This window comes from Filobasidium floriforme (assembly GCF_021052385.1).
Source record: "Filobasidium floriforme strain CBS 6241 chromosome Unknown HD553scaffold_23, whole genome shotgun sequence".
In the NCBI taxonomy this organism is placed as follows: domain Eukaryota; kingdom Fungi; phylum Basidiomycota; class Tremellomycetes; order Filobasidiales; family Filobasidiaceae; genus Filobasidium; species Filobasidium floriforme.
Genome location: NW_025763644.1, coordinates 132,723 through 156,882, shown reverse-complemented (window position 1 = coordinate 156,882; position 24,160 = coordinate 132,723). Strand labels below are relative to the sequence as shown.

At 53.8% G+C, this 24,160-nt stretch overlaps 8 protein-coding genes across 8 annotated transcripts; 3 read left to right on the top strand and 5 right to left on the bottom strand.

The window, feature by feature from the left end:
- Positions 1 to 472: 472 nt before the first annotated feature.
- Positions 473 to 2,414, bottom strand: HD553DRAFT_124801 (uncharacterized protein). Its single transcript, XM_046176532.1, has 4 exons — positions 2,257 to 2,414; positions 1,077 to 2,182; positions 681 to 1,000; positions 473 to 609 (listed from the first exon to the last, which is right to left on the bottom strand). Exons 1-3 carry the CDS (start codon positions 2,273 to 2,275, stop codon positions 725 to 727), a joined length of 1,401 nt encoding a protein of 466 aa, XP_046033657.1. The 5' UTR covers positions 2,276 to 2,414; the 3' UTR covers positions 473 to 609; positions 681 to 724.
- A 1,140-nt stretch (positions 2,415 to 3,554) lies between these two features.
- Positions 3,555 to 4,590, bottom strand: HD553DRAFT_345219 (uncharacterized protein; the record flags this gene model as incomplete). Its single annotated transcript, XM_046183077.1, has 4 exons — positions 3,555 to 3,776; positions 3,911 to 4,221; positions 4,306 to 4,389; positions 4,455 to 4,590. 4 exons carry the CDS (start codon positions 4,588 to 4,590, stop codon positions 3,555 to 3,557), a joined length of 753 nt encoding a protein of 250 aa, XP_046033656.1.
- A 4,935-nt stretch (positions 4,591 to 9,525) lies between these two features.
- HD553DRAFT_345218 (uncharacterized protein) lies at positions 9,526 to 10,917 on the top strand (the record flags this gene model as incomplete). Its single annotated transcript, XM_046183076.1, has 4 exons — positions 9,526 to 9,865; positions 9,963 to 10,345; positions 10,411 to 10,644; positions 10,717 to 10,917. The coding sequence occupies 4 exons, from the start codon at positions 9,526 to 9,528 to the stop codon at positions 10,915 to 10,917; spliced, it is 1,158 nt and encodes a 385-aa protein (XP_046033655.1).
- Positions 10,917 to 13,940, bottom strand: HD553DRAFT_317864 (WD40-repeat-containing domain protein). Its single transcript, XM_046180804.1, has 7 exons — positions 13,531 to 13,940; positions 12,802 to 13,401; positions 12,576 to 12,641; positions 12,340 to 12,480; positions 11,826 to 12,256; positions 11,616 to 11,749; positions 10,917 to 11,540 (listed from the first exon to the last, which is right to left on the bottom strand). Exons 1-7 carry the CDS (start codon positions 13,648 to 13,650, stop codon positions 10,948 to 10,950), a joined length of 2,085 nt encoding a protein of 694 aa, XP_046033654.1. The 5' UTR covers positions 13,651 to 13,940; the 3' UTR covers positions 10,917 to 10,947.
- Positions 13,941 to 14,260: 320 nt separating this feature from the next.
- Positions 14,261 to 15,621, top strand: HD553DRAFT_317862 (uncharacterized protein). Its single transcript, XM_046180803.1, has 4 exons — positions 14,261 to 14,552; positions 14,626 to 14,776; positions 14,855 to 15,040; positions 15,104 to 15,621. The coding sequence occupies exons 1-4, from the start codon at positions 14,310 to 14,312 to the stop codon at positions 15,151 to 15,153; spliced, it is 630 nt and encodes a 209-aa protein (XP_046033653.1). The 5' UTR covers positions 14,261 to 14,309; the 3' UTR covers positions 15,154 to 15,621.
- A 261-nt stretch (positions 15,622 to 15,882) lies between these two features.
- Positions 15,883 to 18,020, top strand: HD553DRAFT_288619 (putative amino acid transporter). The gene is made up of 7 exons (XM_046178301.1): positions 15,883 to 16,124; positions 16,198 to 16,320; positions 16,407 to 16,476; positions 16,551 to 17,102; positions 17,180 to 17,280; positions 17,355 to 17,700; positions 17,773 to 18,020. Exons 1-7 carry the CDS (start codon positions 15,980 to 15,982, stop codon positions 17,864 to 17,866), a joined length of 1,431 nt encoding a protein of 476 aa, XP_046033652.1. The 5' UTR covers positions 15,883 to 15,979; the 3' UTR covers positions 17,867 to 18,020.
- A 1,102-nt stretch (positions 18,021 to 19,122) lies between these two features.
- On the bottom strand, positions 19,123 to 22,068 carry HD553DRAFT_337064 (uncharacterized protein; the record flags this gene model as incomplete). The annotated part of the gene is made up of 9 exons (XM_046182260.1): positions 21,683 to 22,068; positions 20,957 to 21,638; positions 20,646 to 20,773; positions 20,527 to 20,590; positions 20,349 to 20,437; positions 19,788 to 19,908; positions 19,425 to 19,488; positions 19,349 to 19,396; positions 19,123 to 19,292 (listed from the first exon to the last, which is right to left on the bottom strand). Exons 1-9 carry the CDS (start codon positions 21,781 to 21,783, stop codon positions 19,123 to 19,125), a joined length of 1,467 nt encoding a protein of 488 aa, XP_046033651.1. The 5' UTR covers positions 21,784 to 22,068.
- A 94-nt stretch (positions 22,069 to 22,162) lies between these two features.
- On the bottom strand, positions 22,163 to 23,931 carry HD553DRAFT_317856 (uncharacterized protein). The gene is made up of 4 exons (XM_046180802.1): positions 23,191 to 23,931; positions 22,922 to 23,100; positions 22,395 to 22,855; positions 22,163 to 22,326 (listed from the first exon to the last, which is right to left on the bottom strand). The coding sequence occupies exons 1-3, from the start codon at positions 23,437 to 23,439 to the stop codon at positions 22,660 to 22,662; spliced, it is 624 nt and encodes a 207-aa protein (XP_046033650.1). The 5' UTR covers positions 23,440 to 23,931; the 3' UTR covers positions 22,163 to 22,326; positions 22,395 to 22,659.
- Between the last annotated feature and the right edge of the window lie 229 nt (positions 23,932 to 24,160).

The following is a 24,160-nucleotide window of genomic DNA, read 5'->3' as shown; positions in this document are numbered from 1 at the left end:
TTAGACGATGAAGTCGGGAATGCTATAAGCCACCGGCCTCTGTAAGAAGCTACTAGCTACTCACAACATGGGAATCTTCCAAGGTCATATCATAGCGAAAAGCGATATAGTAGATCAATTTACGCCGCGAGCCATCGAACGACGCGTAGCTGGTGGATGTGTTCTCCTCCCAGTTGCGCAGGCTCTTGGAAGGATAAAAGTCGCTCAGCCTGTCGTGGTTCACGAACTCGCCCTCGAATGGGGTGGCCGAGATGAACAGAAGGTAACCTTGCCACTTTTCAGGATCGGATAGCTTGTCCTGCTTCAGACGGATCCGCAGACTAGCCGGATCGGCCTGTCTTTTGGAGATTCCGAGCAACTCGAAGGCGGAACGAAGGAGTTCCATATTACGAGTCCTCGTTCGATGAAAACCATTCGGGCGAGCGGTATGACTCTGGTATCATACCGTAGGACGTCGTATGATCCTGCCTGCTGCCTGGCTATATGTCGTTATATGTAGCTATTCATATCCAGCGCCCAGCCCAGGTCGGGAAGGAGAGTCGAGAGGGAAAAGATGATTCAGCTCGGCCGATCGCTCACTCGCTCGCTAGGGCTACCCATTCGATCTGGCTGTCGGATTCGTCATCATATCATCAGATCCATCAGATCATCGCATCGTTCATCATAGCTGATTGGCTCACAGAGTCGTACGAGTACAAGAGTTTATTACTACAACACGAATGTTTCAAGATGGAGGAGGCGGATGTAGAGCTTCCCAAGACCATTCCGGCTCGTCGATCTTGGTCACCGGAGAAGGAGTAATTAACGGGCAAGCCCACGCGTAAAGCGGCCTGACGTCGTACTGAATTGCCGATATCGTCAACCACTCATAGATCGTGAAAGAAGGCTGAGAGGTCGACTCGGCAGAGGCGTCCAGATCGATAATAGTGGTGACATCTGTCGAGTAGGCCGAGTGCTGGGATTGACCACTCTTCCTCTTCTTTCGGGGTTTCTTTTCCAACTGTATGACAGGCAAGGTAAGCGTCGTTAGTACGAACCTCTCCAAGATAGCAATTCTGATTGTGATTCTGGCGCACCTGTACTACTGCGTCGACGGGCTTCCTCTTGGGAGCGACCCCTTCATTGTACCGACATCTGCGCAACTCCGGTTCCCGCAATGCAGCGCTAGAGGCGACCTTGGTACGAAAGAAGACCGAGTACGAATACGAGTACGAAGAGGGTCCTTCGTCGTCCTCTTCATCCTCTTCGGCCTTGCGGATGATCTGGACAATCTCCCCGTAGCCCCGCAATCGATCGAACACGGCGCGATATCCCGATTGCGACTGGAACGTGACGCCGTTCTTGAGGAAGACCTCCGCGGACATACCGGGCACGTAGTGCCATTCTCCCTCCGATGGTTCGAAGACTTGTCCACTGAGCGCCAAGAACAGCTCGGCGTCTCTTGCATGTCGGAACAGGGCGACCGTGGACGACCGGTCGAACGTGATACCGATATTGTTACTGACATCGTCGTCCTTCCCTCCCACCTCCGATCCATTCCCTCCCACGTCCGATCCTCCCAGCGCCTCGCTGATCCGACTCAGGGCCTTGCGTGCGTTCTTATCCTTGCGTATATATTCATATCCGAGCTCGATTTCGACCGCATAGGGGAGCAGGAACGGCGCGGGCGGGAACGGCGCGGAGGTGACAGAGTCGACTTCGTCTTCCTTTTGGGTCCGATAGACGTCTATCTCGTCTTCCTTTCGGGTCCGATAGACGTGATAGACGTCGACTACTTTTGGGCCGAGCTTCTTTTTTTGCTTCCCGGTGGCAGCGACGATAATGTCTTCCTCGGCAGGAATGAGCTCGGAGATGAAGCTCAACGGGGTATCGGGGAGTGAAAGAGCAAGGGGGCTGGCGTGATGCTCATCGGCGGCAACGTTTCGCTCGTTGGCGGCAAGGTTCCGCTCGACGACGCTTTCTTCAACGTCTTTCTCGGCCGTGATGACGGGGGTCGCTTTCTCGGCCGTGATAATGTCGTTCGCAGCCGTCTCAGTGACATAGCTCGGGGCAGGAGGAGGAGCCGTAGTAGAGGAGCCGAGGGTGTCTTTCGATGAGATAGTAGTCGGTGAAGCGGGTCGAGGCGAAGAGACCGGCTCAGGGGAAGCCTTGGGTGAGATTCCCTTGACGGCATCGGCGTAAGCTGGATGTATTCGTCAGCTGTCATCCATCAAATACGATCATAATAGTAGGCAGAGCGAGGCTCTCGTTACTCACAAGTTTGGGTGGCGGACATGGCAAGACGTTGCGTCGTGTTATGTTGATGTTTAATGTCGAGTACTAAGGCTAAAGACGGTAACGTTGACTTGCGGCGTCGCTGATAGGAATCAAGCTCGGGAGACACTTGGCGGCCAACCCGAACAGTCCCTTTTCCATGCCTCGATCTTTATAGTCATTCCCCGGCTCGTCAACATCGCAACCCGTCGCTAAATACATCCGGATTTGCTTCCTAAATCAAGCCATCAAACGTTATAAGACCAATAGGTACAAAATTGCTCACTTTCGCTGCTTCTCATGCCTAAAGTGGCGGAAGCCTCTCGCGTGTCGAGATCCCCTGCGTCTCCTGCCTTGGTCCTCCGTTTCCCGCCGTGCTACGTGCTGGAACCCTCGTGTCATGTCCTCCTCTTCATTTCCGGGCCTGTGCGCTGTCTCCTGCTCCTCTGCTTACTGCCTGCTGTGCTGCTGCTCGCTGCTCGCCGCCTGCCCAGGCTTCGTCATCGGTCGGATCGGGTTTCCTCGGCGAGCGATGCAAGACGATTGGACGATGAGATGGGGGTGATGGGGGTGATGGTGATCACGTGCAGGTTGGGCGGTCGATGTGCGCAGGACGCGAACTCGCTATAAGACTGACAGCTCTTGCTCCCCCCCCCCCGGCGTCGAGTCCCCCTCTTTGCTCTCTCTTCATCTTCATCACTTTCATCTTTTCGCACCTCGATCATCAACTCCCGAGGATGACGACGATTACGACGACGATTACGACGACGACGATGACCACGGACCTCGAACTTGATGACAGCTTGGGGTGAGTTATCGTTGGCGAGTCCGGATATTCGTTTGAGGTCGACCAGTCCAAATCTCCTTTCCTCTCATCGCCATCCGGACTATCACCTCATCCTCCACTTGCTGCATGCTGACCTGGCCTCGTTTCCTCGCTCGCATGTTCGCAGGTCCGATGAAACGGCGATGGTGCCAAGGTGAGCTCAGAGTAGTCGCCCTTTCGGATGATCGAATCTTCAGCAGCTGTATCCTCCTCGCTCTCACACCGCTGACGTTCAACCGATCTGATCCGGGCTGATAGCTTTCAGAGAGGTATGTCGTCATTCATCTGATGTGCTTTTGTTCTCGACGCATTATGCTGACATGTTCCCGACGAGCAGAGACCCCATTCGACACCGTATCGTTCCACCCCCTGCCCCCACCACCCGCCTTACAATACGCCACACGTATCGCAAACGCTGACCTATTCTGGCTTCTCGGTATGGGATGGAGTACCCCGACTTGCTCAGGCCCGTGGTTTAAACGTACCGCGCGGTGTGTTCAAGCGGGCTTAAAGCATCGACATCCCACCATCCGAGCGGCATGACAGGTCGTCCCGTCGCAGCTTTTGCCCGCTTGCTCCTACGCACGAACGGCTGGTCCTCCTCTCCTCGTTCCTCCGGAAGGCCGTAGGTTGTAGGCACCAGGACGGGCGACACGGCGGCAACAGCGAGGTACCCGGGTTCCAGCTTGTCGCGACCCTGGCAAGTCATCATCAGCATGGACCTCGCTGCTTCAAGGTATGTTTCGGTAGCTTTGTTGGTATTCCTGTTCCTTTTCCCGACATGTTCACTCGCATCGTACCTTGTCTTGATCATGACGTCATGTCGCTGACTCCGAATGGCTTTGCGTTCCAGACCTGATCGGCCCATGGAGGGTATACGGGCCGGGATCCCATCGATCCCGAGTGGCAGCACCACGGGCGTTCACCTATCGGATGATCGGTGAGTCCCCAATCTCGAGCTTCGATATTGTGCTCGTGATCGTCCCGTTCATAAGTCGACCTGCCTTCCCCGATACGAACAGCCAGGCCGGATGATGGATCGTATTGACGTTGGACCGTGGGATGGACTTGTTCCTGTAAGTTCTCCGCTCCTTGAATTCTCTCGCACCGTCTCGCATACCTGACGCCTGATGCCGGTTGGTCTATAGGTTGTTGTAAAATGCTTTCGTTGTTGTCGTAATGGCCGCGTCTTGTGAGTCATATGGCCCGTCGTATCAAATGCCGACAATTGTACTGATGGCCGTTCGGCTTTTGAAGGTTGTATCTCGGTTGTTGTAGGACGTCAAACACTCCAGCGGTGATCGGGAACCCTACATGATGAGACGCTCATGTCGAGCTCAGTCCAAACCTTCAGGGTGAAGCTGAAGCGACATACGAGCCCATAGTCCTTTCTTGAGGCGAGCTTGTCGCTGTACTCTGAGCGGGTTGCCAGTCTGCACCTCCTTGTATCTACTTCGTTCCGAACGACGTCCGTGATCCTTATGATATCTATCGTCTTCGATCTCTCGCATTGTGTTGAACGCTTTTCGACTCCGTATCGACTTTGAAATGCGCCATCTTTTCGCGGTCTCGCTTGAGCGACTGGTAAGCGATATCGAGTATTATCTCAACTTTCACTTTGCCTCGTCGCGCGGTTTTTGCTTCGTCTCTCCAGACAGGATGGTCGATTAGGGTTGATCTCTCTTGGTCCCGGGGATGCTGAGCGCTTGGACTCCCTTGACCCTTAAGACACCGTTGGGCGCAGACCATCCGATCCTGTTGTGCAGCATGAGCGACCTTGGATGGCCCTTCGCAATGCGGTTCGCATGTGAGACAGGTTGGATGCTGATATAAAATAAATTGCTCGGCCTTCCATCAAGCCGAAGTTCAATGGTAATGAGATTTATCAGGGGTTTCGAAATCGACGAAAGAGGATCACGGCGTTGCGATTCACTTCCGCTTGTCGAGCCTGCATGATGAGAAAAGAAGAATTTCTAGCCTTGTCAGGTTGCTTTTCGACAATCTCTCACTCACCCTATTTGCGTCTCGTTTCAAACCCAACACCCGGCCCCAAAGCCAGGCGCTATGGACCAAGATGGAAGATGTGCGAGCATCAGGTATCGGATTCGCTCAGAAGCAATCTTTGCAACGAGCGAGACAATTTCGACGGAAGACATTCCAGCGAGATCCCCACTCAGGTCGGTCCTGGATGTTTGCAGCGCAAGGGACAGACGGGCGCCGCCGGTTATCACCAGTACATCAGAGAGTTTTCCAAGTCTCCTTTTCAAGGTCAATCAAGAGGATTGGTAATCCAGATGATCCATGGGTCTCGGCCGTTATCCGCCTGGCCATGTGGTGAAACAGGGCGATTCATAGGTACTCGAAAGCTACCTCCCCTATCAAAAGGGCGAATCGCACTACCGAGCTGTTGAGGCCATACCGGTCTGTAAGCTCGAACAAGTGATATGACTGTCTTCGATGATCTATGTTGATATTGTCAATCATGATAGAAAGAGGCTATCGCGTTTCCCTTTGTCGGCAAAATCGGTCGATTGATGCTGGTCGATTGGGAACCGGGCTGTTTCCGGTGACGTTAAATCGGGTGTGTAAATGAAAGTCGCCAGGGTTTAAGATCAGCCGTATGGAAACAGCAGACCTGAACTTGGACGGGTGACGGTACCGGTCTAGCGAATCAACGTATTGAGCCCGCGCGAATGGCTTGGATCAGCCGCGCCGGCGTGGGAAAGCAATGCGCCCGACGGATCAGCGGTAATCGATAAGACCAGCAAGGGGCCTGCGCCTTATTGAAGCCTCTCTGAGAGAGGTCTGGTGTTGGCCAGACTTGCTGACAAGTAGATCCATATCGATTCGCTGTCCTGAGCGTCGTTGTCTCTGACGGCGAGTTGCTGATTGATCGGTACATTGTACAACCAGATGATCGTCGATCACGCAACAAACCTGCAGGAAGCCGCGTGTTGGCTTGCAGAGAGAAAGTTCCGCGCCTCGTGTCAAACCTTCCCATTTGAGCTGATGGAGCGATTGGATTGGTTGCGCGGACAGCGATGTCAACGCGCTTTCTCATCTACAAAGACATTGGCTGTCTTGCAAGGACGTGGTGCTCGACCTCCCGACTTCTGACCTTCCCATCCGCAACCCAACACTCGCGATGAATCAACAATACACGCAGAACCTTCAGGCAATGCTCAACCTGAATCGTCTGGCGACCATGCTGAGCTCGCACACCCCGTCTGATAGATCGGCTGACGCCTTACGCACCTCATCGGCTTTGGCGACCTCTATATCCATCAGCCCCAAATGCCATCGCAATCGAGTGCGCCTGAGCGTTATGCACCTCTCGCCTGAGCACTCGCTGCACCGATGTCTCGGGGTTACCGCTCCGTCTGACTGGAGCGTTATGCACCTCTCCTCTGCCATCTCAAGGACAAGCGGTTCGATGGTTATAGGTGGGACCCGAGGTTGGAATCGGAGCTACGCCAGAGTCCGGTTTATCAGCGGGATCGTGTCAGCAACATTGAGATAGCATCTACTGCACTTTACCCTAGCCCATACTTAATCAACCTATCCATCCGATCGGGCGAGGGCAATAGTCTTTTCGCTCCCTGCAAGTTGGAGCGGCGCGACCAGCAGTGGAAGCTATATATCAGGCTAGATTCAGGCTACGAGGAGGACCAAGAGCGAGCTTGTTTTGCTTTTGATACTTACCTTGAAGGGATCCGAAGCCCGCGCATGAAACTGAACAAGACGCCGACCCTATCCGGGCCAGCAGTCGCAAATTACAGCTAGCTTGACGATCGACTGTACCTCGGATCATCTACCATCTTCCGAATGAACGAGGATAATCGCGGGGATCTGAAGCTTTGACGGGCAAGGTCGAGCGATCGTCAAAGAAGCCTTGTCTCATCGATACGCGCGCGTCTCATACATATCTGATCGAGGGGAGATTTCGGTGCAACTCGTCCGGCCGGGCGCGCAGGATTGAGAAGGGTTGTAGGTCCAGGACTTCAGCACACCTCAGCATTAAAACAAGCAGATTCCGTCAAGTTGACCGAGGAACCTCTCATACTGGTATGCCATGGTACGGGAGGACGTGCAAGTCAGGACTAGAACGGAAGATCGATCAAGTGCTTTCGAAGTTGAAGCATGGAACGATATCAAAGACATGGGATCGAGACGGGAGCGTTCTTCAAAATCGGTCGACGATATCTGATCGCTATAGGTCCAGATTCATTGGCACTGCGACGACGGCTTCGATACAAGGAACGAAAAAGAGAAGAAGCCCGGGAAACCATTTGACGAAAAGCCTCCCCTATCCCTCCCGGGCGTCGAAGTTCAGATCCGTATGTCGTTCCTGCGAAAAGGAAGAAAGGAAGGCAATACGGGTCAGCGTCGTGCTTGGGGGTGGACGATAAGGGCCGCGGGAAACGGAGCGAGTCCCACGTACCTGATCGAGGTTTGATGTTTTCCAACGTGAAGATTGTTGCGGGCCCGAAGACCTGTCGCCGCCAGATACGAGCTATTCAATCAACGCGACGCTCAGCATACAGGATTCGCCCGGACGGCAAGGCAACCCGGTAGACTTACGGCAATAGCGCTGGAAGTGCAGTCATGCGTTGCGCAGCCCTTGCTTCGGGGTTCAAGACGAAAGGCGGGTGATGGGTCGGCGCTGTTCTCGAACGAAACGCAAGGCAAAATGGGCATTGAGACGATCAGCGAAAAGGACTTGTCGTACAACTGATAAACAGTTGCTCAAAGCAACGCAATGCGTCGAAAGAGGGGAACCATGACGTGACATACCGGACGTCCAGTGAGCTGATCGAAGAAGAGAGATAGAGCGGCGGCGTGACTCGGGACGATGGAATCTACCTGAATAAAATAGAGATAGAGACGCAAGCATAGAGATAGCACAAACAGAAGCCGAAGAAAGTCATCTCTGGTCAGCGAAGTCTCGTTCTAGAAGTTCAAAGGAGACCAATGGACCAGGATGGTAACACACTTACGACAAGTCTCGACGACGACGATGATGGCGGCCTCCCCGAATACCTGCGAGCTGTAAATCCAACTTCGAGGACAGATGATGGTCAGCAAACGAGACGCAGAACGGGAAGGACGAACCGAGTCTATTGTTCTTCGAGAGCAGTCGTTATCGTCGTCGTCGTCGTATCGTATCGTATCCCGTCGTCCGGCTGCGAGTCAGGTCCTGCGACACGTACGGTGTAAACCGCCTCGACTTAAACGACAGGTTGCTCTCGCAGTTCGACGTGGTCACCGGTCATTGATTGAAGGTAGAACTCGCTCCGCCACGCTATAAGGACGAAAGAGCTGGACGGTTGTCTCGTTCTACCGGACGTAACAGATGCGATCTCAACGTCTAATGGATGATCGATCCGGGCCGTGGAATGGGAGATCGGGGATCCCCTCTCCAGCCCGCCGGGATTGGTTCGCCAGATGGACAACTCAATAATAGCGAAGCCACGGTACCCACTTGTGTTCCGATGAAACGTTGTCGAAGTCGTTGTCGAAGTCGAACGGACCTGGGAAGGCTTGGTTTTGGCGAGGAAGGGAAGGGACCTGCAAGTTCCGGAAAGAAGCAAAAGATGAAGATCAGCCACTGAACGTGCGATGGGAAGGAAGAAGACGGGTCGTCTCCGATAGTCCTTGGTGGTCGTGATCGAAAGTCGAAGGTCGAAAGAGGAAGAATCCCCGTCGTCCTCCTACGACGTGCGTTACGACGCGTTCCGATGTCTTCCCCCGCCCCTGGAGGAGGAGGAAGACACCTTAGACTTATAGACGCAGGCTACGACGCAGGTCAACGGGTCACCGGTCATTGGTAGAAGGCAAGATCTTGCTCCCGGCACGCTATGAGGCCAGGAAGCTGGACGGTGGTCTCGATCTGCCGACGTCACAGATCACTCATCGGGTGGCGGTTTACTATCTCGTGATGAGGATCCGGGAAACGGTAACGCGGACGTTACTGTTTCCCTCCAGCTATGGACAACGGCCGCACAACACTCTGATACGAATCATCGCCGGTGCAACGTTTGTCGGTCTTCAAGGTGGCTGCCTGGTGGCAGTGAAGTGGCGAGGGGGGTCATGTGGTGATGGCCGAGTTGATGGAAGTCGATGGATGGCGGAGAGGAGGACGAAAGGAGGATTTTGGCGAGTGAGTCCCACTTATATACCCACTCGCTCGCTCGCTGGGCGACGCGCTTCGAAGGGTCAGGGGCGAGAGGAATCGGTTCCCTCTCGTCTGTTTCGCTTTCTCACGCGTTGCGTACGTGTGGGAGACCGTCGCCTCGAGAGAAGAGAAGAAGTTCGGAGAGAGTGATGACGAGCGGAATGAACATGTCAAATATGCCAATCTATTCGAAACAAACTTTCACCTCCCAGACTCTCGACGTCACAAGCTTCCGTATTCACATCATCTCGCGCACCTCTCTCTCGAAAACATGAGCGAAATCCTGATCCAAACGCAGGAACTTCGAGAGCAGGTCCGGTACCACACCACCAAACACCAATCCGGTGCCCTTGTCTTCAACGGGTTTACCGAGAAGTGCCAACAAGCTTGTATCGCCATTCTTGACGAGGTGAATCGACGGTACGGGCGGAAGAAGGACGACAAGTTCGAGTGGATCGCCATCGAATGGACAGAAGAGCGTGTTGATCCGGATGGGGATCCTTCCGTGGCACCTACCTTCCTTTCACCCTTCTGCGTGATCTCGGCTTCTCCCAAGGACATCGAGCGGGTCTGGCGACAACGAGGGATATCTGAATGGACGGTCCGACTCCGTAGGGTCAAAGGCGAGTCCATCTTCGGCGTTTTGTGACCTTTCTTTCGAGTAGCACTTTCTGACCGAAGCGTTCGCCGTTGATCGTCGCTCCGTAGGTTCGTGGATGCGAAAGGTCGACCTCAAGACTTCGGTTCAGGACTGGGCCGCCTTCCAGCCGTCTACGCCGACGTTCGATATGGTCAGGAAGAGCAAGACGGGATACGAGTTCCTTTACGTCGTCAGCGACTCGGACTCGAAGCCTACCAAAGACGAAGATGACGAGTTCATGAAGGAGACTTGGGCCGGGGTGGCGGGAGCGACACTAGTCCAGCCAGGCTGGTATAGGCGAGAGAGTGTCGTCATTGCCTACGCTAGGTACTCGGCTGCGGAGCTGCAACAGCCTGCTACTGTCGAGACTGATGATGCCAAGACTTCGACTACGGTCTCGACTACGGTGTCTGTCACTAGGAAGATCCGTAAAGGCTTGGGAAAGATGCGAGTGAGTCAGGTGTCGTCTGATCAGCCTTGAATAACTACAACCCCTGACCCCGAATCGTCGAACAGTTCAAACCCAACCTCAAGCCATCCCTCCTCTCCGCGACTCTCCTCTCCGCAGCCTCCTCGTCTTCTAGCCAGGCGTATTCGAGCGAGGCGTTCGAGCTGCCGCGGTCCCGTCAAAGGTCGGATCCAGCCAACGAGCAGGAAGCCCCGGCCAAGAAGAAGCAGGAGACCTCGGCGGCCAAGCAGCAAGAGACCTCGGCCAAGAAGACGGAGACGGTATTGTTACGGGATCATTGCGTGAGTCGACTACCGGCACGCGTATTGATCCGGACTGTCCCGGCGTATTGATCCGGACTGTACAACTCGCAGATCACCAGCGTGGCGCCAGGGCGAGTGAAAGAGGTAGACCAGAAGCGACCGCGAGCGGGAGAGTGCGAGCGACATGGAGAGCAAGAGCGAGCGGGAGAGGTGGACCGAGAAGTAGAGGTGGACCGAGAGGTAGAGGTGGAACGAGAGGGAGAGGGACATGCGGAAGATCAGGAAGGGGTTGTCGGTCTCTATCGAGATTGATTCTGCTTCAGTTCATGACATCGATCAAGATCAATTCTGCTTCAGCTGGAACAAGACGATTGCGCCAAACTGCCCCGTGGCAACTATATACTTTGCACCCTTCGGACTGATAGCTACGGATACCAAAGACAGCGGCTTATCCGACTTGTTCCCGCTCCGCCTCTGCTGTGCGGATTTCAACCCTCGCGTCCTGACAATCCAAGGTAGCAGCCGTGGGATCTGCGGCGCCGACGACCGTTTCGAGCCAGGTGCGTTGGCGGTCGATTCGAGCTCTTCCTCTTCCTTGACAGCTTCGGTCGATGTCGATGCTCGTTCCTGTCCCGCTGCTACGGTCGCCTGATCGCGATCGTACCCCTCGATGTCGATCGGCTCCCATTCAGTATTCGTGCCATCGAACCGGGGTGGCCGGAGGGTATCGGGGTCCGGATATCGTATATGAGCCGGGTTGAACAGCAAGATCCGAGCTGGTTTTGCGTCCCCGTCGATGCAGGCGAGCAACAATCCGGTAGTGTGACCGTAATGTACGGCATCCTCATCGTGCTCGCCCCACGCCTGATGGACGCTGAATTTGTGGTACCACGTATCCCCATCGAGATCGTATTTGGCCACGATCCGAAACGAATCTATGGTGTGAAGAGGTAACGTCGGATGTCAACCCGGAGCGGCGGCGATGGATCGTGAAATCGCCAAAGACGTACGAGAGTTGGTATAGTCCGTCCGTTGTGGTAAAGGCTTGTCTATGCTGTCTCCGTTAAGATAGCGGGCGAAACCTAGCCACTGCCAGACAATGAGCGTAATCCTCGTTTGGGATACGAGGATATCGTCCGCAAGCCTAAATATACGTCAAACAGCGCGGGCATCAAGTATCAGTGCGGAGCAAGTTAGGCGATCATGGTAAATCGACTTGCCATTCGATGCAATCGATAGGATCGTCGTGCAACCTCGAGGTGGAAAAGACCGGAAACTGAATGATTTCGGGATGATATCCCGGTGGCGTCCTCTTGATTTCGAACGGATCCGTGACTTTTGGGTACTCCGGTAATGCCCAGATCCTCACGGTATAGTCTTGACCGGCCGTGACGATCGCCCTCTTTGTTGGATGAAAGGCGAGCGAGACGACATCCCACCGATGACCCGCTGGACCTTCTCCCGCTAGAATGAATAGGCATGCGTCCCCCTCGTCCGCCTGGCCCATCGGGTAGTTGCGTGATCGAGCGTTGACGTCGGGGTCTTCTGCGAGATCACCACCAAAGACACTCCAAACCCGGACTGTGCGGTCACCGGATGCCGTCGCAAGGATATGAGGTGCGCGAGGGGAGAACTTGACCGAGAGAATGCTCTGCGTCGTCAGGAGAAAAAACAAACAAGGTGTCAGAAACGTGTCCGGACGAAACTTGTCAGTGCGATCTGCATTGCGCTCACATCGCCATGACCCTTCAAAACTCTCCGAATCCTTTGCAGTCCGGGTTCGATGATATAGACCACACCCATGGCTCCAGCGAGGGCGATTAAAGGTTGGTACTCGTACTCATCGTAAGACCAGGAAAGGTGGAAAAGGTCGTCCTGTAAAGGGGAAGAACGAGATGCATTGATGTGAGCTCTCAGTTCCTCATCTCATCGACCCACGAGGGGGTTTTCCAGCGTTTAATCGGACTTACGTCTTCTATATTGAGTTCCCATAAAAAATCGAGTTTTGTGTCTTCCGACGGCCGAGCGAGAATCAGCTAGAAGACCCAAGAAACCCAAAATCGTGTTGTAGGATCAGTACCGTATGCCTATCCACCGCAAGGATCATAATCGAGATCGCGTGCATGTTCTGGCGTGTGGCACAACCTCGCCCTGGAACAAGATCGGACTACCTTTCCAAGACTCGTCCCGACTCACCTTTTGTCCCCCGCATACAGCAAATGTGCCAGCCCACTCATCCACCATCTTCCGAAACTCGGCTATCCGCTCTTCTATCCATTCCACATCTTGCCGCTGTTCCTCCAGATAGGCCGACCTCGCATTCACATCTACATCTGCACCTGTTTCGGCATCCCGGGTAGTCCGGTGGAAAGTCTGCCTGATCTCTTCTTCCAGCGTCCGGCGGAGCGATTCGACGTCCGGTTCGCCGAAGGGGAAGAATTCTACGCAGTGGTGGACCGCTTTCTCTCCCGGGGCGGGCGTTTGTGTTTGTGTCTGTGTCCGTGATTTGGTCGATGATGTTGTTAGAGGTGGTGGTGGGGTTTTCTTTTTAGGATGAGCCGAGTTTGCGGTTGTGTTCGACTTGGAGATCGTTTGGGTATTTCTGTTCGTGTTCGTGCTTGTATTGGTATTGGTATTCGTACTCGTCGAGCCTGTCACTTGTACTTGTCCGGCTACCGAGGTCCCGGGTCGAGAGGTAGAAGGAGTATGATTGTGACTATTATTGGCATCGTGGTCTTCCGGCAGATCTCTGAGGTCGTTCTTGCCTTTCCGTGAAAAAGTGTTCGTCTCTCCCCACTACGAAGTGTCCACAATACGATACGTAACGATAGCATCAACACCATATGATATGATCAGCTCCTCCGATTCAAACTCGAAGCTCAATAGACTGAAGACTAAGACAGGTGGAGAGAAGAAAACACTCACCATACACATGGCGACCTGCTCGTAAGGCGTCTTCTTGCTCGAGGAGGACGTAGGAGGATCTTCGTACCACCTATGGCTGTAGTCGGCCAGGTGTTCAATGGATTCAGTATCAGAAGGCATAGTGGGTGTTGTGGTTTGGTGGGAGATTTAGACGGGGCGGCTTCGAGTTTGTTTCCTGTCTACTTGTGCTTGTTGGTGAAGGTGAATCGTATGTGATGTGGGTTGCTGTGATGGGCTTAGTCGACGGTCGAGGATCGTTCAGAGGAAGTCGTCAGAGGTCGTCGATAACGCGTTGGCGATCGTGGTCGTAGGGTATTTCGAGGCTTTTTTGGATGGAGACAAGGCAACAGAGTCAAGGTGGACATGATATCTCTTATTTGTTGCAGAATTTGGTATGAGATGTCGTCGATATGCTTATTAGCTTGAATCGACCTTCGCCCGACGACCTCATCTGCGGAGGTCTCTGTTTACTTTGTGTTCACGCGATGTCCCGAGTAAGATTTAGCATGGCCCTACCTGCTACATGTTGTGTCCTTTGGCTGTCTACAGACAACTAGACAACAACGTAACAAGAAATAACTAGCCAAGTGTCTCCTGTCGATCTGTACGCTTCTTGTTATCAGTCTGAGGGGCTTCAGTGATCCGGTTTCGCTCAAGCCAAGGGAAAGCTCAAGGCGGATTCAGGGGTTTGTGGTCCCTTTGTCAACGTTTCAAGGGGAAGCGCGCATCGGTCAGGCGGTGGTTCACGGGTCAGGGAATAGCTAAAACAGTGATCGTAGATGGCTCAAGAACCTCGTCGCGTGTGTTTCGTTCGAGGTTGCCTGCAGATAGTTGACAAAGCGAAACGAAATTTGCGGACCATGAGGTACACCTTTCTTGCAACCCTCATTGCCTTGGCGACAGGCCTCGCTGTTAGTCAAGCGGAACCGCGATATTGTGTCGGAGCAGACAAGAGCGCTCAAGGAGAGGATGTCCAGGTCTTCGCCGTGTTCGAGAATGCGACTGTTTCGTTCTCCCACTTCGTGAGCCTGTATCTAGTGATTACCAGGTTAACCAGGGCTAAGATGTGACTGACCGATGTTGTGAATCCATTAGACTGATCGCGAGCGACCCGAGGGGCAGCAATCTCGGTCGCCAGTTCTCAAAGAAGCTCAAGAAAAGGCAACTCTCATTGATTGTATCACAGAGTGTCAACGTCTGGCACCTCCCGACGATCAGCTGAACGCTAACCTACAAGATCAGTACAGTATGTAACGAACGGTGTTCCGCTTTTCAAGCTACCTTGAGTTTCGTACTAACACAATATTTGTCTCCTACCATGAAGACGAGGGTTATTGTCGAGGATTGAAGTTCACGGAGGAAAGCGATGCCAACAAGAATCGATGTATGCTGTACAAGGTGGCTCCAAACAGTGTCCGCACTGCCTCCAAAAAACTCCAGGACAGGTATTCCTTCATAGGCGGTGCTACTATTGGAGCATGCTCCGACGGAATGAACATGAAGATAACAGGTATGTGACTGGGTCACCAGGACAGAGCGAGACAAAGATCTGATGTTGAACGCTATCAAACAGAGAATTATCAAGGGAGTTGTTGCGAATTATGGGTTGACAAGGTTGTTTGATGTCTTCGCCAGCCGGACGTGTTATATCGGCCTCCAGCTAATGTCATATAGCGTGGAAGAAATTCTAATACAATGGCGCTCGACCTCGGAGATGGAGATCTTTGCAGGGAAATCGACGAATTGTACACTGCATGTTGGTAGCTATGTATTGTGATCAATCGGGTGGTGCGCCTGTTCACTGCAGCCCAGTCGCGGACTTTTTTTTTAGATAGTATCGCTGCCCGCTACGACATCTCGAGTCTCTCTGTCATGATCGGCAGGGCGAACTGTTCTTTTGCTAGGCTCTCGACCATGAAATCCACTCGGCACATGATAATCGACCGGATGTCTGAAACGCAAAAGATCAAACAGTTCTCGGCTGGAGGTGCAACATCGAAACAGCCAAGAACGCCACTTCGGTTGTCCGAACCCGAGAATCGCTCAATACAGTAGACATAAAGTATTTTCGTCTCGAATCCTGTATCACCGATCACCGAAGCCGAAGGTCTACCATATACCCTCGTACATGCTGTTCGGGATGTTCTTGATCGAACATGAGAATCGCCGATTTGATCGGAGACTATTGAGTTTCGGGCGGCTAATTGATCCCGTCATTGTCATCGTCACGTGACGTGAATCCTTTTCTTACCCGAAATCAGTAGGTGGATCCACCGGCGGCAAGAAAGTTGGTGGAAGGAACGCTCCTGGACCCGATGAAACTTCGAAATTTACCCCTATTTCATCTCTGACAACAGCACGGCAACAGCATAGCAACTAGGTATACACAGACACATAGCAACTCATACTTGTCGTTTGATACAACCACAACACCCTCAGCAAGCCACAAATGTCTGCCCTCGAGGCCAAGGAAGCTCATGCGGCAGGGACCGCTACGCCTGACTCGCGTTCCCAGATCGATGCTGCGGGCAAGGTGGAGCGGGATCCGTTCGCAGAGGGAGAGGTTGATTTCCGGACCGTCGGATGGATGAAAGGTCAGTCGGTCTGGAGAGCAGAGGGTGTTTCCCTGGAACGGACGACGATGCTAATGTTCCGTTGACTGGGTAGCATCGGTCTTTTTCACCAAAATGACTTTTGGGATCGGTGTGCTGTCCATCCCTACGTCGTTCTACACCTTGGGCCTCGTAGCGGGGATCATCTTTGTCTTATTCTGGGGTATCCTTAATACTTGTGAGTCTGATCAATTCAGGACGTCATGCGATCCCGAAGCCGACTTCTGTTTCCCGGTTACAAAAAAACCACAACGCCTCATTCAGATATGGCGTACCTCATGGGCAAATTCAAGATCAAGCACCCATCTTTCCACGCCTTGCCTGATGCAATTCAGTAAGTAGGAGCGTGTATCATGTTTGCTTCGAATCCGCTGCAATGCTTATTTTCCACCTTGCACCGATTCTTAGCATCATGGCTACGGACTGGGGATATGGACCTCGAACTGCCAACATCGCCATGTACCTCACGGAAGCCCTCTACCTCCTCACTTGGATCCTCGCCGCAGGTGTCTCCATGCTCGGTCTGACGATCGCTCTGAACGCCGTCTCCTCCCACGCTACGTGTACGGTGGTCTTCAGCGTAGTCAGCTACATCGTCATCACCTGCATCGCCAGCATCCGCAAGATCTCCCATCTCGCCTGGGTCACCTGGGTAGGGTTCTTCAGTATCGTCGTCGCCATCATGATCATCGTCATCGCGGTGACCATACCCGATCGACCGGCCGCTGCTCCGCAAACTGGACCTTTCGAACTCGGCTTCTCCGCCTACCCCGCAGCCGCGACGACGTTTACCAGCGCATTTTCGGCGAGTCTGGCCATCTTTTCTTCTTCCGGGAACACGCCTGGGTACATTCCCGTCCTGGCAGAGATGAGACGGCCCCAGGATTACAACAAGGCGTTATACGTCTGTATGGGATGGATCAATGCGGCGTACTTGGCATTCTCTACCGTGGTCTTCTAGTAAGTCCACGCGCGAAATTGTTACCAAGATGTTTCTCGGACTTGGAGAGCTGATTAGGTCTGGTTCGAATTTGCAGCTACTGCGGTCAATGGGTCGCTTCCCCCGCGCTTGGTTCAGCTGGTCCTACCTTGAAGATCATCGCCTACGCCATCGCTATTCCCGGACTGATCGCTGGAGGCAAGTCGACCTGCATCTAGGTCAAGCCAATATAGATAGCGATACTGACCTGCGATCCTTTTCCGATCCTCCAGCTGCCACTCTGACTCATATCGCCGCCAAATCCCTATTCGTCAGGATTCTGCGAGACTCGCGCCACCTGACCTCGGATACGAAAACACACTGGGTCGTCTGGCTCTCCTGCACCTTCTTGGTCGGATTCATCGGATGGCTGCTAGCCGAAGCCATCCCGTTCTTTGGTCAGCTCATCAGTCTGATCGGAAGCCTGTGTTTCGGACCGATCTCGATCATGGCGCCGGCTCTCATGTGGTTCAGTCTGAACCCGGGCGCGTTCAAGGGCGCGATGAAGAAGAAGTTGGGAGCGGGGTTACATGCGCTTTTCTTCCTCATTGGCGCGTTCGTCACGGTGGCTGGAACTTAGTGAGTCGCTCTTGCTCACTTATTTGGTCATCAAGCGAATGCTCAAGCTGACTTCGACGTCGCCATTCACAGCGCCGTCATTGTCGACATCATCGACGCATTCAACAACGGAAAGGTCGGAGGAGCATTTTCGTGCAAGGATAACAGTAACACGGTCGCCAACTAAGGTCGGCAGGAGGATTGGCAGCATCAGCATTGAATAGAACAGGACATCCCTTCTTCGCATTTGCATGGACCAGACAAGCATTAGCATACACACATTCGTATCTACAACATTGTACATATCACCTCACACTCATCGCATTAAGCATTCCCACAGGTTGATATCAGCCAGACGCATGAACTCACTACAGGTCAAGAATCTGTGGTGGCTAAACAGTTGCGGTGAAGCAATCGAAGTACACGAAGCGCATGGGGCAGACCGGCTGCAAGCTCATTTTCATGTAAGAGAGCTGACCGTGTTCATTTTAGATTTCAAGTGAAAAAGGCTCTGGAGAAAAGCTCATTGCTTGTCGACTCTCAATGCGACATCGGGTAACACGGGACTTGCTAGTCAGCATCAAGTAGGAGGACGCAAGCAGTATCGAGTGGTAAATCCGGGTCGATTAGGTCACTTCAACCATCGACCCGATATAATTGATGCAGCCAAAAACGTGACGATCCAGATCGTCACGTTTTTGCTCTTGTTTACTTTGTTGCATCCGTCGCTTGCGCTTCCTTCTTTCTGCGCCTCCCCTGTTTCACCCAAGCCAATCAGAGATCGTCATAGAAAACCCCCCGCGCGACCTACGTTAATCCGCAAACGAGGTGGTCGAGGATCATCGGGGTTTTCAGGGATAAGCGACTTAGATTTGCTACTATCAAATGGTTCGATGACTCGGAAACACACAGAAATTCATAGATAATTGTGCAAGTGTCCTAGCGATGTCGGCGCCTTCGCTACTCGCAGGCAGTCTAGGAATCGTACCTCCCGTCGGAACGTCAAAAATCACCCGAGCAGACCTCGATTAGCCTGACCCTCGCCCGCCAATAGTCCAATTTGTTCTCGTTGACACAATCTTAGAGAGCTTGCTCTTTGTGCACGAGACATTTCTACGACTGGTGAAGATGCTTCTGTGATCCCGTCTTAGAGCTTTTGCTTGGGGCCAGATGAAGCTTTCAGAGACAGGAATCGCGAGTCGGCATTACCTTTATTGACGAGGAGCATGGTGAGCGTTGCGTCATGCTATCATTGGGATGCGGTCACAGCCGGATCTAACATTACTCCTTTTCTCCGTCTACTGCAGATTCTTGCCATGCCGCAGAAACGAAATCAGCACGGCCGAGCGACTCTGGATCAGGACACTATCCGCGCTGCACGTATGTGCATAAGCCGCCTATCCCTGCCGTTGAGCCGATAACGAACGACGCTAGTCAGTCGGATCATGGAAATGAATCCGCTTCGTCGGTCGCAAGGAAACAACGACATCCGGCTTGAACCATCTTGCGAACGTTATGCCAAAGAGCGCCGTTACATCCGTGCGACATCACCCGGATGCGAGAAGCGCGAAGCTCTTCCTCGATAAGACGCTTAGCTCGCTCTGGCCGTCGGGCTATCGTGACCGACAAGCTCTGGTCGAACCAAAAAGCGATGTTCTGGCGGACAGACCTGCAATTGGATGACGTCTCTCGGAGATGAGGTCGCGCGATTCTCGCCCTACGGATAACGGCAGGATCTGACTTACGGTATACACAGTTGGCATAGTCAATCGAGACATGGATCCCCTCTGTAACCCCCCTTGGGTCTTGCTTGTCAACAGATGGACCATGCTCAGAAGGATTATTATTAGGAGCACGGACCTGGCTGGCGGTACGATCATGACTTCAACTTGATCATCCATCATCCATGCGCGACGTACCCAGAGACCGGAGACCGAAGCAAGACGCATATCCCCCCTAGATCTCGCTCGTCAATCCACAATAATGAATAACCGGATCGAAACACGAAACCGCTTTTCCTGCAAAAGTCTAATTCTGTTCAGATTCAACGACGAGGATCAACACCAAGCACGCGGCATCGCGAAAGCTGTCGATATTCAACTACCTACGGTCGGATGGCTCAATTTCTGATGGCGATCTCGCGATAGCGCGTCATGGTTTTCGAGCGGGGTAGCTCGGAACGACCGTTGCTCGAGCCACTCCAAGGGATTTTGGACAAACCCGTATGCACTATCAGCAGACCACACTACCTTGCCCGAAGTGCATGTCGGGAGAAGACCATTCGCAACTAGACTCGAAAAGTAGAAACACGCGCGCGCGGGACATGAGGGACACTTCAGGCTTCAGGCATCGTAAGTCCAGTCTGTCTGCATCTACATCGCTAGCCTCGCCTCTTTGACAGGTCCGGAACTGAACATAACATCTCAATATCGTAGCAAAGCCCTGAGTTATATAACATCTTCGATACAAGCTCGTGTCCTCGAGGTTATACAAAGGAAAACCTATCGGTTGCCCGGGGTACCATTGACGAAAGCCTCCCCTATCCCCCTCCGGGCCCGATATGTGGTGAAGACCAGATCGGAATCAAGCTGCATCACAAGGGATTCGTCGATAGCGGTTTAGCCACCGGCTTTATGCGGATCGGAAAAAGCTTGCGGTAGGGAACATACCAAATGTTTTCCTTGCCGTATGGACGGCTCTTCTGAACCCAATGGCCGAGACTGTTGAGTCGCCCGGCCAAAGGCAAGGCGGTGCAGTGCTTTGGGAACAACAGCATGTCGGGACAAAGTCAGCCAGCCAGACGATTCCTTGTCGGACACAGCGGTGATAACAGAGTCCAAGACTTACCTGGCAAAAGTCGAACTCTCTCTGGACGAGGTACTTTGTGGTCGTTCCCTCCCGCATGGCGATACTAGATGGAGGACAGATCGAGAGAATTCGATCAGCATGACTAGATCGAAACGTACGGAGGGAAAAGTTCACCGAAAAACCGGAAACTGAAGAGGAGGAAGATCAAGACATGCCGAATGGGATAAAGGACGAGACGGCGGATCCCGGCTTCCTTGCGAGGTGTTGGAAGCGGGGGCTCCGGGACCTGAAGTACGATGCTTTTTGGGCAAGTCATCGCGGGAAGAGCAGAAGAAATCAAAAGAATCGGATCAGATCAGCGTCCGGATTCAATCTCGAACAAGAAATCGAATCCCAAAGGACAACAAAGAGAAATCAAAAGGCGGAAGAAGATTTGACCGAACCCGAGTATCGTGCGGACTGGACTCACCTGGCGGGTCCAAGCCGAGGTACTGAGAACAAGAAGAAGAGGATGGAGGATCGTATGAGCGATGATAAACGAGTTCGAGTACGACCTGACGGGTATGGAAAGGATTGAGAGTGACGGGTGGAGCCTGCGGACGGTCAGACTTACGCAAGGGGAAAGAAGGACAGAGTCCGATTTCGTTCCGGGACGGTACGGTTGCGAGGTCCTAGCCGACGAGGAGTAAAGCGGGGGTAAAGGAGTAGGGTGGGGCCTAGGGAACACGGGATGTGGACCATATCGGGTTGAAAGGAGGATCAGCTCGAGGCAAAGGAGAGCACAAAGATCGAGAAACTCAGCAGCGGTCGAATCCGGTCCGGGCGTGTTCCCCATCCTCGTGGTCGAAAGTCGTCCCTCGAACCGCCCGGTCGCCGTGTCGTTGTCGTCGAAAGTCGTCCTCCCATGTCCGCTACGAAGGGTTTCAGGGGAGGTGGCCACGCCACAGATATGCCCGATTCGCTCGGCGCTCACAGGACGCCCGAACCCCCCCCTGCCGCACTCGCATCCTCGACATGGGTCACCGCCCTCGCCGATCCAGAGGGGTCCCGACCTCGCGCAAAAGCACCTAGCTATCTCATGATGGGGACGGGCTTTCGGAGGAATGCGGGTTTCCGTGTGTTCAGCGTGATCAGGAGTGGTTGAACCGGTACTAGCGGACACCCCGAGGCCAGTCGGCCCTTATGCGAAACCCACACGAGACCCCCGATCACGAATGGGATGCACAAACCCGCACAGGGAGAGTTGATGGTGGTGGTGGTACTGGTCCTGGTCCTGGTCCTGGTCGTTCTGGTCATCGTCGTCGTCGAAGATTGCTGGTGGAGGAGGAGGAGGTGATGATGAACGATGGTTGGTCGTCGTCGATGGACCGGATCGATGGGGTTTATATACTCGCTGGTGCGAGGCGAGGGAGGACACGAAAGGGAATTGGGGGTCACGTGGTTCGAAAAAAGGTGTGGTGTCACGTTCGCCTCTCCCCTTTTCGAATCGTTTCTCACGCGTCACTCGCACGCACACACGGTGTATACACACAGTACACAGTACACAGTACACACACGGTCGCTCTGCTCTCCAGCTCTCCCTGTCGTTCTCCCATCGGCCTCCTCTCCCTCTTGCGCTCTTGGTTCGCAGCGACAACAACAACAACAACAACAACAATAACAACAATCGGGTTGTGCGTGGTTCAGCTCTTTCGGGACGACATTCTTCCTTCCCCCTGGCCTCCCTAAGCCTTGGACCTAGATCTCACTCGGCTCTCTTACTCTTCGTTCTTCGCCTGCACGGCACGACTCGACCTCTCAAGATTCACACACACCTCACACAATCGACCCATCCGGACGGTAAGTCTTTGGAAGTCGCGAGACACGCTCGGTAGTACTGACCTGATCATCAACATTCCAACATCCAGACATCATCGTCAGACCCTTCCTCACCACACATACCCGCACCCGCACGCACACAATCGTCAATCCTGAATCATGCGCGACCTCGTTACCGCCCACAACATTACTCTTCGATGCGTCCCCGACACTTCCGACGTCTACATCTGGACTGATCGGGAAGAGGTTCCCAAAGACCTGGACGATTCCTTCACCCGCGAGAAGGCGGGAGATTCCTACGCCCGCGAGGAGGCGGGAAACCGTCTTCTCAAACAGGTACAGGACGACTTGGCCTTACCAGGACTGAGCCTCAAGGGTGTGGCTCATATCGTAGTGAGGCCGGAACACAACGATGTACCTCGAGTCCGTGTGGCCTATCATGTCGACAGCGATGATCGGAAGGACCTTTACGTCTTGGTGGCGAGACGCAGATTCACTCGTCATGGCAGCGCTCTGAGGGTGTTTTACGAGACCCCTGAACAGGTCACCGGTACGTGATCGTCCATGTTTGTATCCCGATAACAATATCACAGGCTGACCGGCGCGCTCTCGTTAGGTGCGATCTACGTGGACCTCCTGACCGAAACCCCCGACATCAAAAGGTTTGCTCGGGCTATAGCTAGTACCCCTGGCATAACGCAACCCTTTGAGATCACCTACGAAGCTGATGGGCCTGTCCAGACTTCCTCGGGAAGGAGACGCGTACGAGACTATCTTCCCCGACCTCATCTGAGGGTGAGTCAGATTCGCGGAATCACGTGTCCCGTCTCTTGCCCGTGCTTACTCGAAGCTATCCCTTCCATTCTCCCCCTTCCACTCCCACAGGTCAGCTACTTCCTCAACACATCGGACGATGCCTCCCCCATGGATATCCAAGTCCAGATCGCTTGCGATCTCGTCAGACAACACCTTGACCGCACGATCGGCGATGATGACGCGTATACCGTATCTTCCAAGGAAAAACGTGGCCGACATCAAGAAGAGAATCTCGAGGTGAATCACTACGTCCGAGCTCCCTCTTTGAATAGGCTCCCAGGTGCTAGCACCGCAGCTAGCCTGTTTGCCGGTGTCCATATTGGCGGACCCTCGTCGACCACGAAAAACAAAGCGAGGCCGAACCGTCGAGCCGACAAGGGCAAAGGGAAGGCTGTCGAGGCGTTGGACAAGGGCAAAGGGAAGGCTGTCGAGAAGAATACCGACCAGGGCAAAAGCAAGGAGCCCCTCTTCCTCTCCTCGCCTCCTCCTTCGCCATGTCCTTCGCCATGTCCTTCGCCATCTCCTATCTCGAACAATAGGATGGTTGTCTACCGCACAGGCCCTAGCCGATGTCACAAGATTGTGCTCTCGTCCTCCCCCGCTCCATCTTCGCCACTCCGACCGAACGGTCTTTTCGAAGGCGGCCCCTCTGAGCCTATCGCATCCGGGTCGAGATCGAGGTCGAGGTCGGGCTCGAGGTCGGGTTCGGAATCGGGAGTCGATGTCCACGTCCCTATCCTTGAGGCGTCGGGATCAGGGTCGAGATCGGCGGTCGCACCACCTTCGCCCATACCTCGGTCGCCATCGCTTCGACCCATACCTCGGTCGCCATCGCTTCGACCCAACGGTCTTCTCGACGAAGGCGGCCCACTTGAGATCGGATTCGAGCCTGTCGCATCGGGGTCGGGATCGAGGTCGAGGTCAAGGTCGGGCTCCAGGTCAGGTTTGGAATCGGGGTCGGGGTCGGGGTCGGGGATTGAGGCTGCAGGATCTGTAGACGCAGGATTTGGAGACCGTCGTCGCCAACGAAGCGGCGAAT

What these genes read in the sequence shown, in the direction of transcription:
- HD553DRAFT_317856 (XM_046180802.1), bottom strand. Translation starts at nt 23,439, where the DNA reads ATGGACACCGGCAAACAGGCTAGCTGCGGTGCTAGCACCTGGGAGCCT. An exon ending in GTGTTGAGGAAGTAGCTGAC is followed by an intron (nt 23,101 to 23,190) that starts CTGTGGGAGTGG and finishes AATCTGACTCAC; the next exon opens with CCTCAGATGAGGTCGGGGAA. An exon ending in GAGGTCCACGTAGATCGCAC is followed by an intron (nt 22,856 to 22,921) that starts CTAACGAGAGCG and finishes ACGATCACGTAC; the next exon opens with CGGTGACCTGTTCAGGGGTC.
- HD553DRAFT_124801 (XM_046176532.1), bottom strand. An exon ending in CCGTCGACGCAGTAGTACAG is followed by an intron (nt 1,001 to 1,076) that starts GTGCGCCAGAAT and finishes CCTGTCATACAG; the next exon opens with TTGGAAAAGAAACCCCGAAA.
- HD553DRAFT_317864 (XM_046180804.1), bottom strand. Translation starts at nt 13,650, where the DNA reads ATGCCTTCTGATACTGAATCCATTGAACACCTGGCCGACTACAGCCAT. An exon ending in CTGTATGCGGGGGACAAAAG is followed by an intron (nt 12,642 to 12,801) that starts GTGAGTCGGGAC and finishes TGGGTCTTCTAG; the next exon opens with CTGATTCTCGCTCGGCCGTC. An exon ending in CCTATCGATTGCATCGAATG is followed by an intron (nt 11,750 to 11,825) that starts GCAAGTCGATTT and finishes ACGTATATTTAG; the next exon opens with GCTTGCGGACGATATCCTCG.
- HD553DRAFT_317862 (XM_046180803.1), top strand. Translation starts at nt 14,310, where the DNA reads ATGGCTCAAGAACCTCGTCGCGTGTGTTTCGTTCGAGGTTGCCTGCAG. An exon ending in CTGTTTCGTTCTCCCACTTC is followed by an intron (nt 14,553 to 14,625) that starts GTGAGCCTGTAT and finishes TGAATCCATTAG; the next exon opens with ACTGATCGCGAGCGACCCGA. An exon ending in AATGAACATGAAGATAACAG is followed by an intron (nt 15,041 to 15,103) that starts GTATGTGACTGG and finishes GCTATCAAACAG; the next exon opens with AGAATTATCAAGGGAGTTGT.
- HD553DRAFT_288619 (XM_046178301.1), top strand. Translation starts at nt 15,980, where the DNA reads ATGTCTGCCCTCGAGGCCAAGGAAGCTCATGCGGCAGGGACCGCTACG. An exon ending in CTGGGGTATCCTTAATACTT is followed by an intron (nt 16,321 to 16,406) that starts GTGAGTCTGATC and finishes CGCCTCATTCAG; the next exon opens with ATATGGCGTACCTCATGGGC. An exon ending in TCCCGGACTGATCGCTGGAG is followed by an intron (nt 17,281 to 17,354) that starts GCAAGTCGACCT and finishes CCGATCCTCCAG; the next exon opens with CTGCCACTCTGACTCATATC.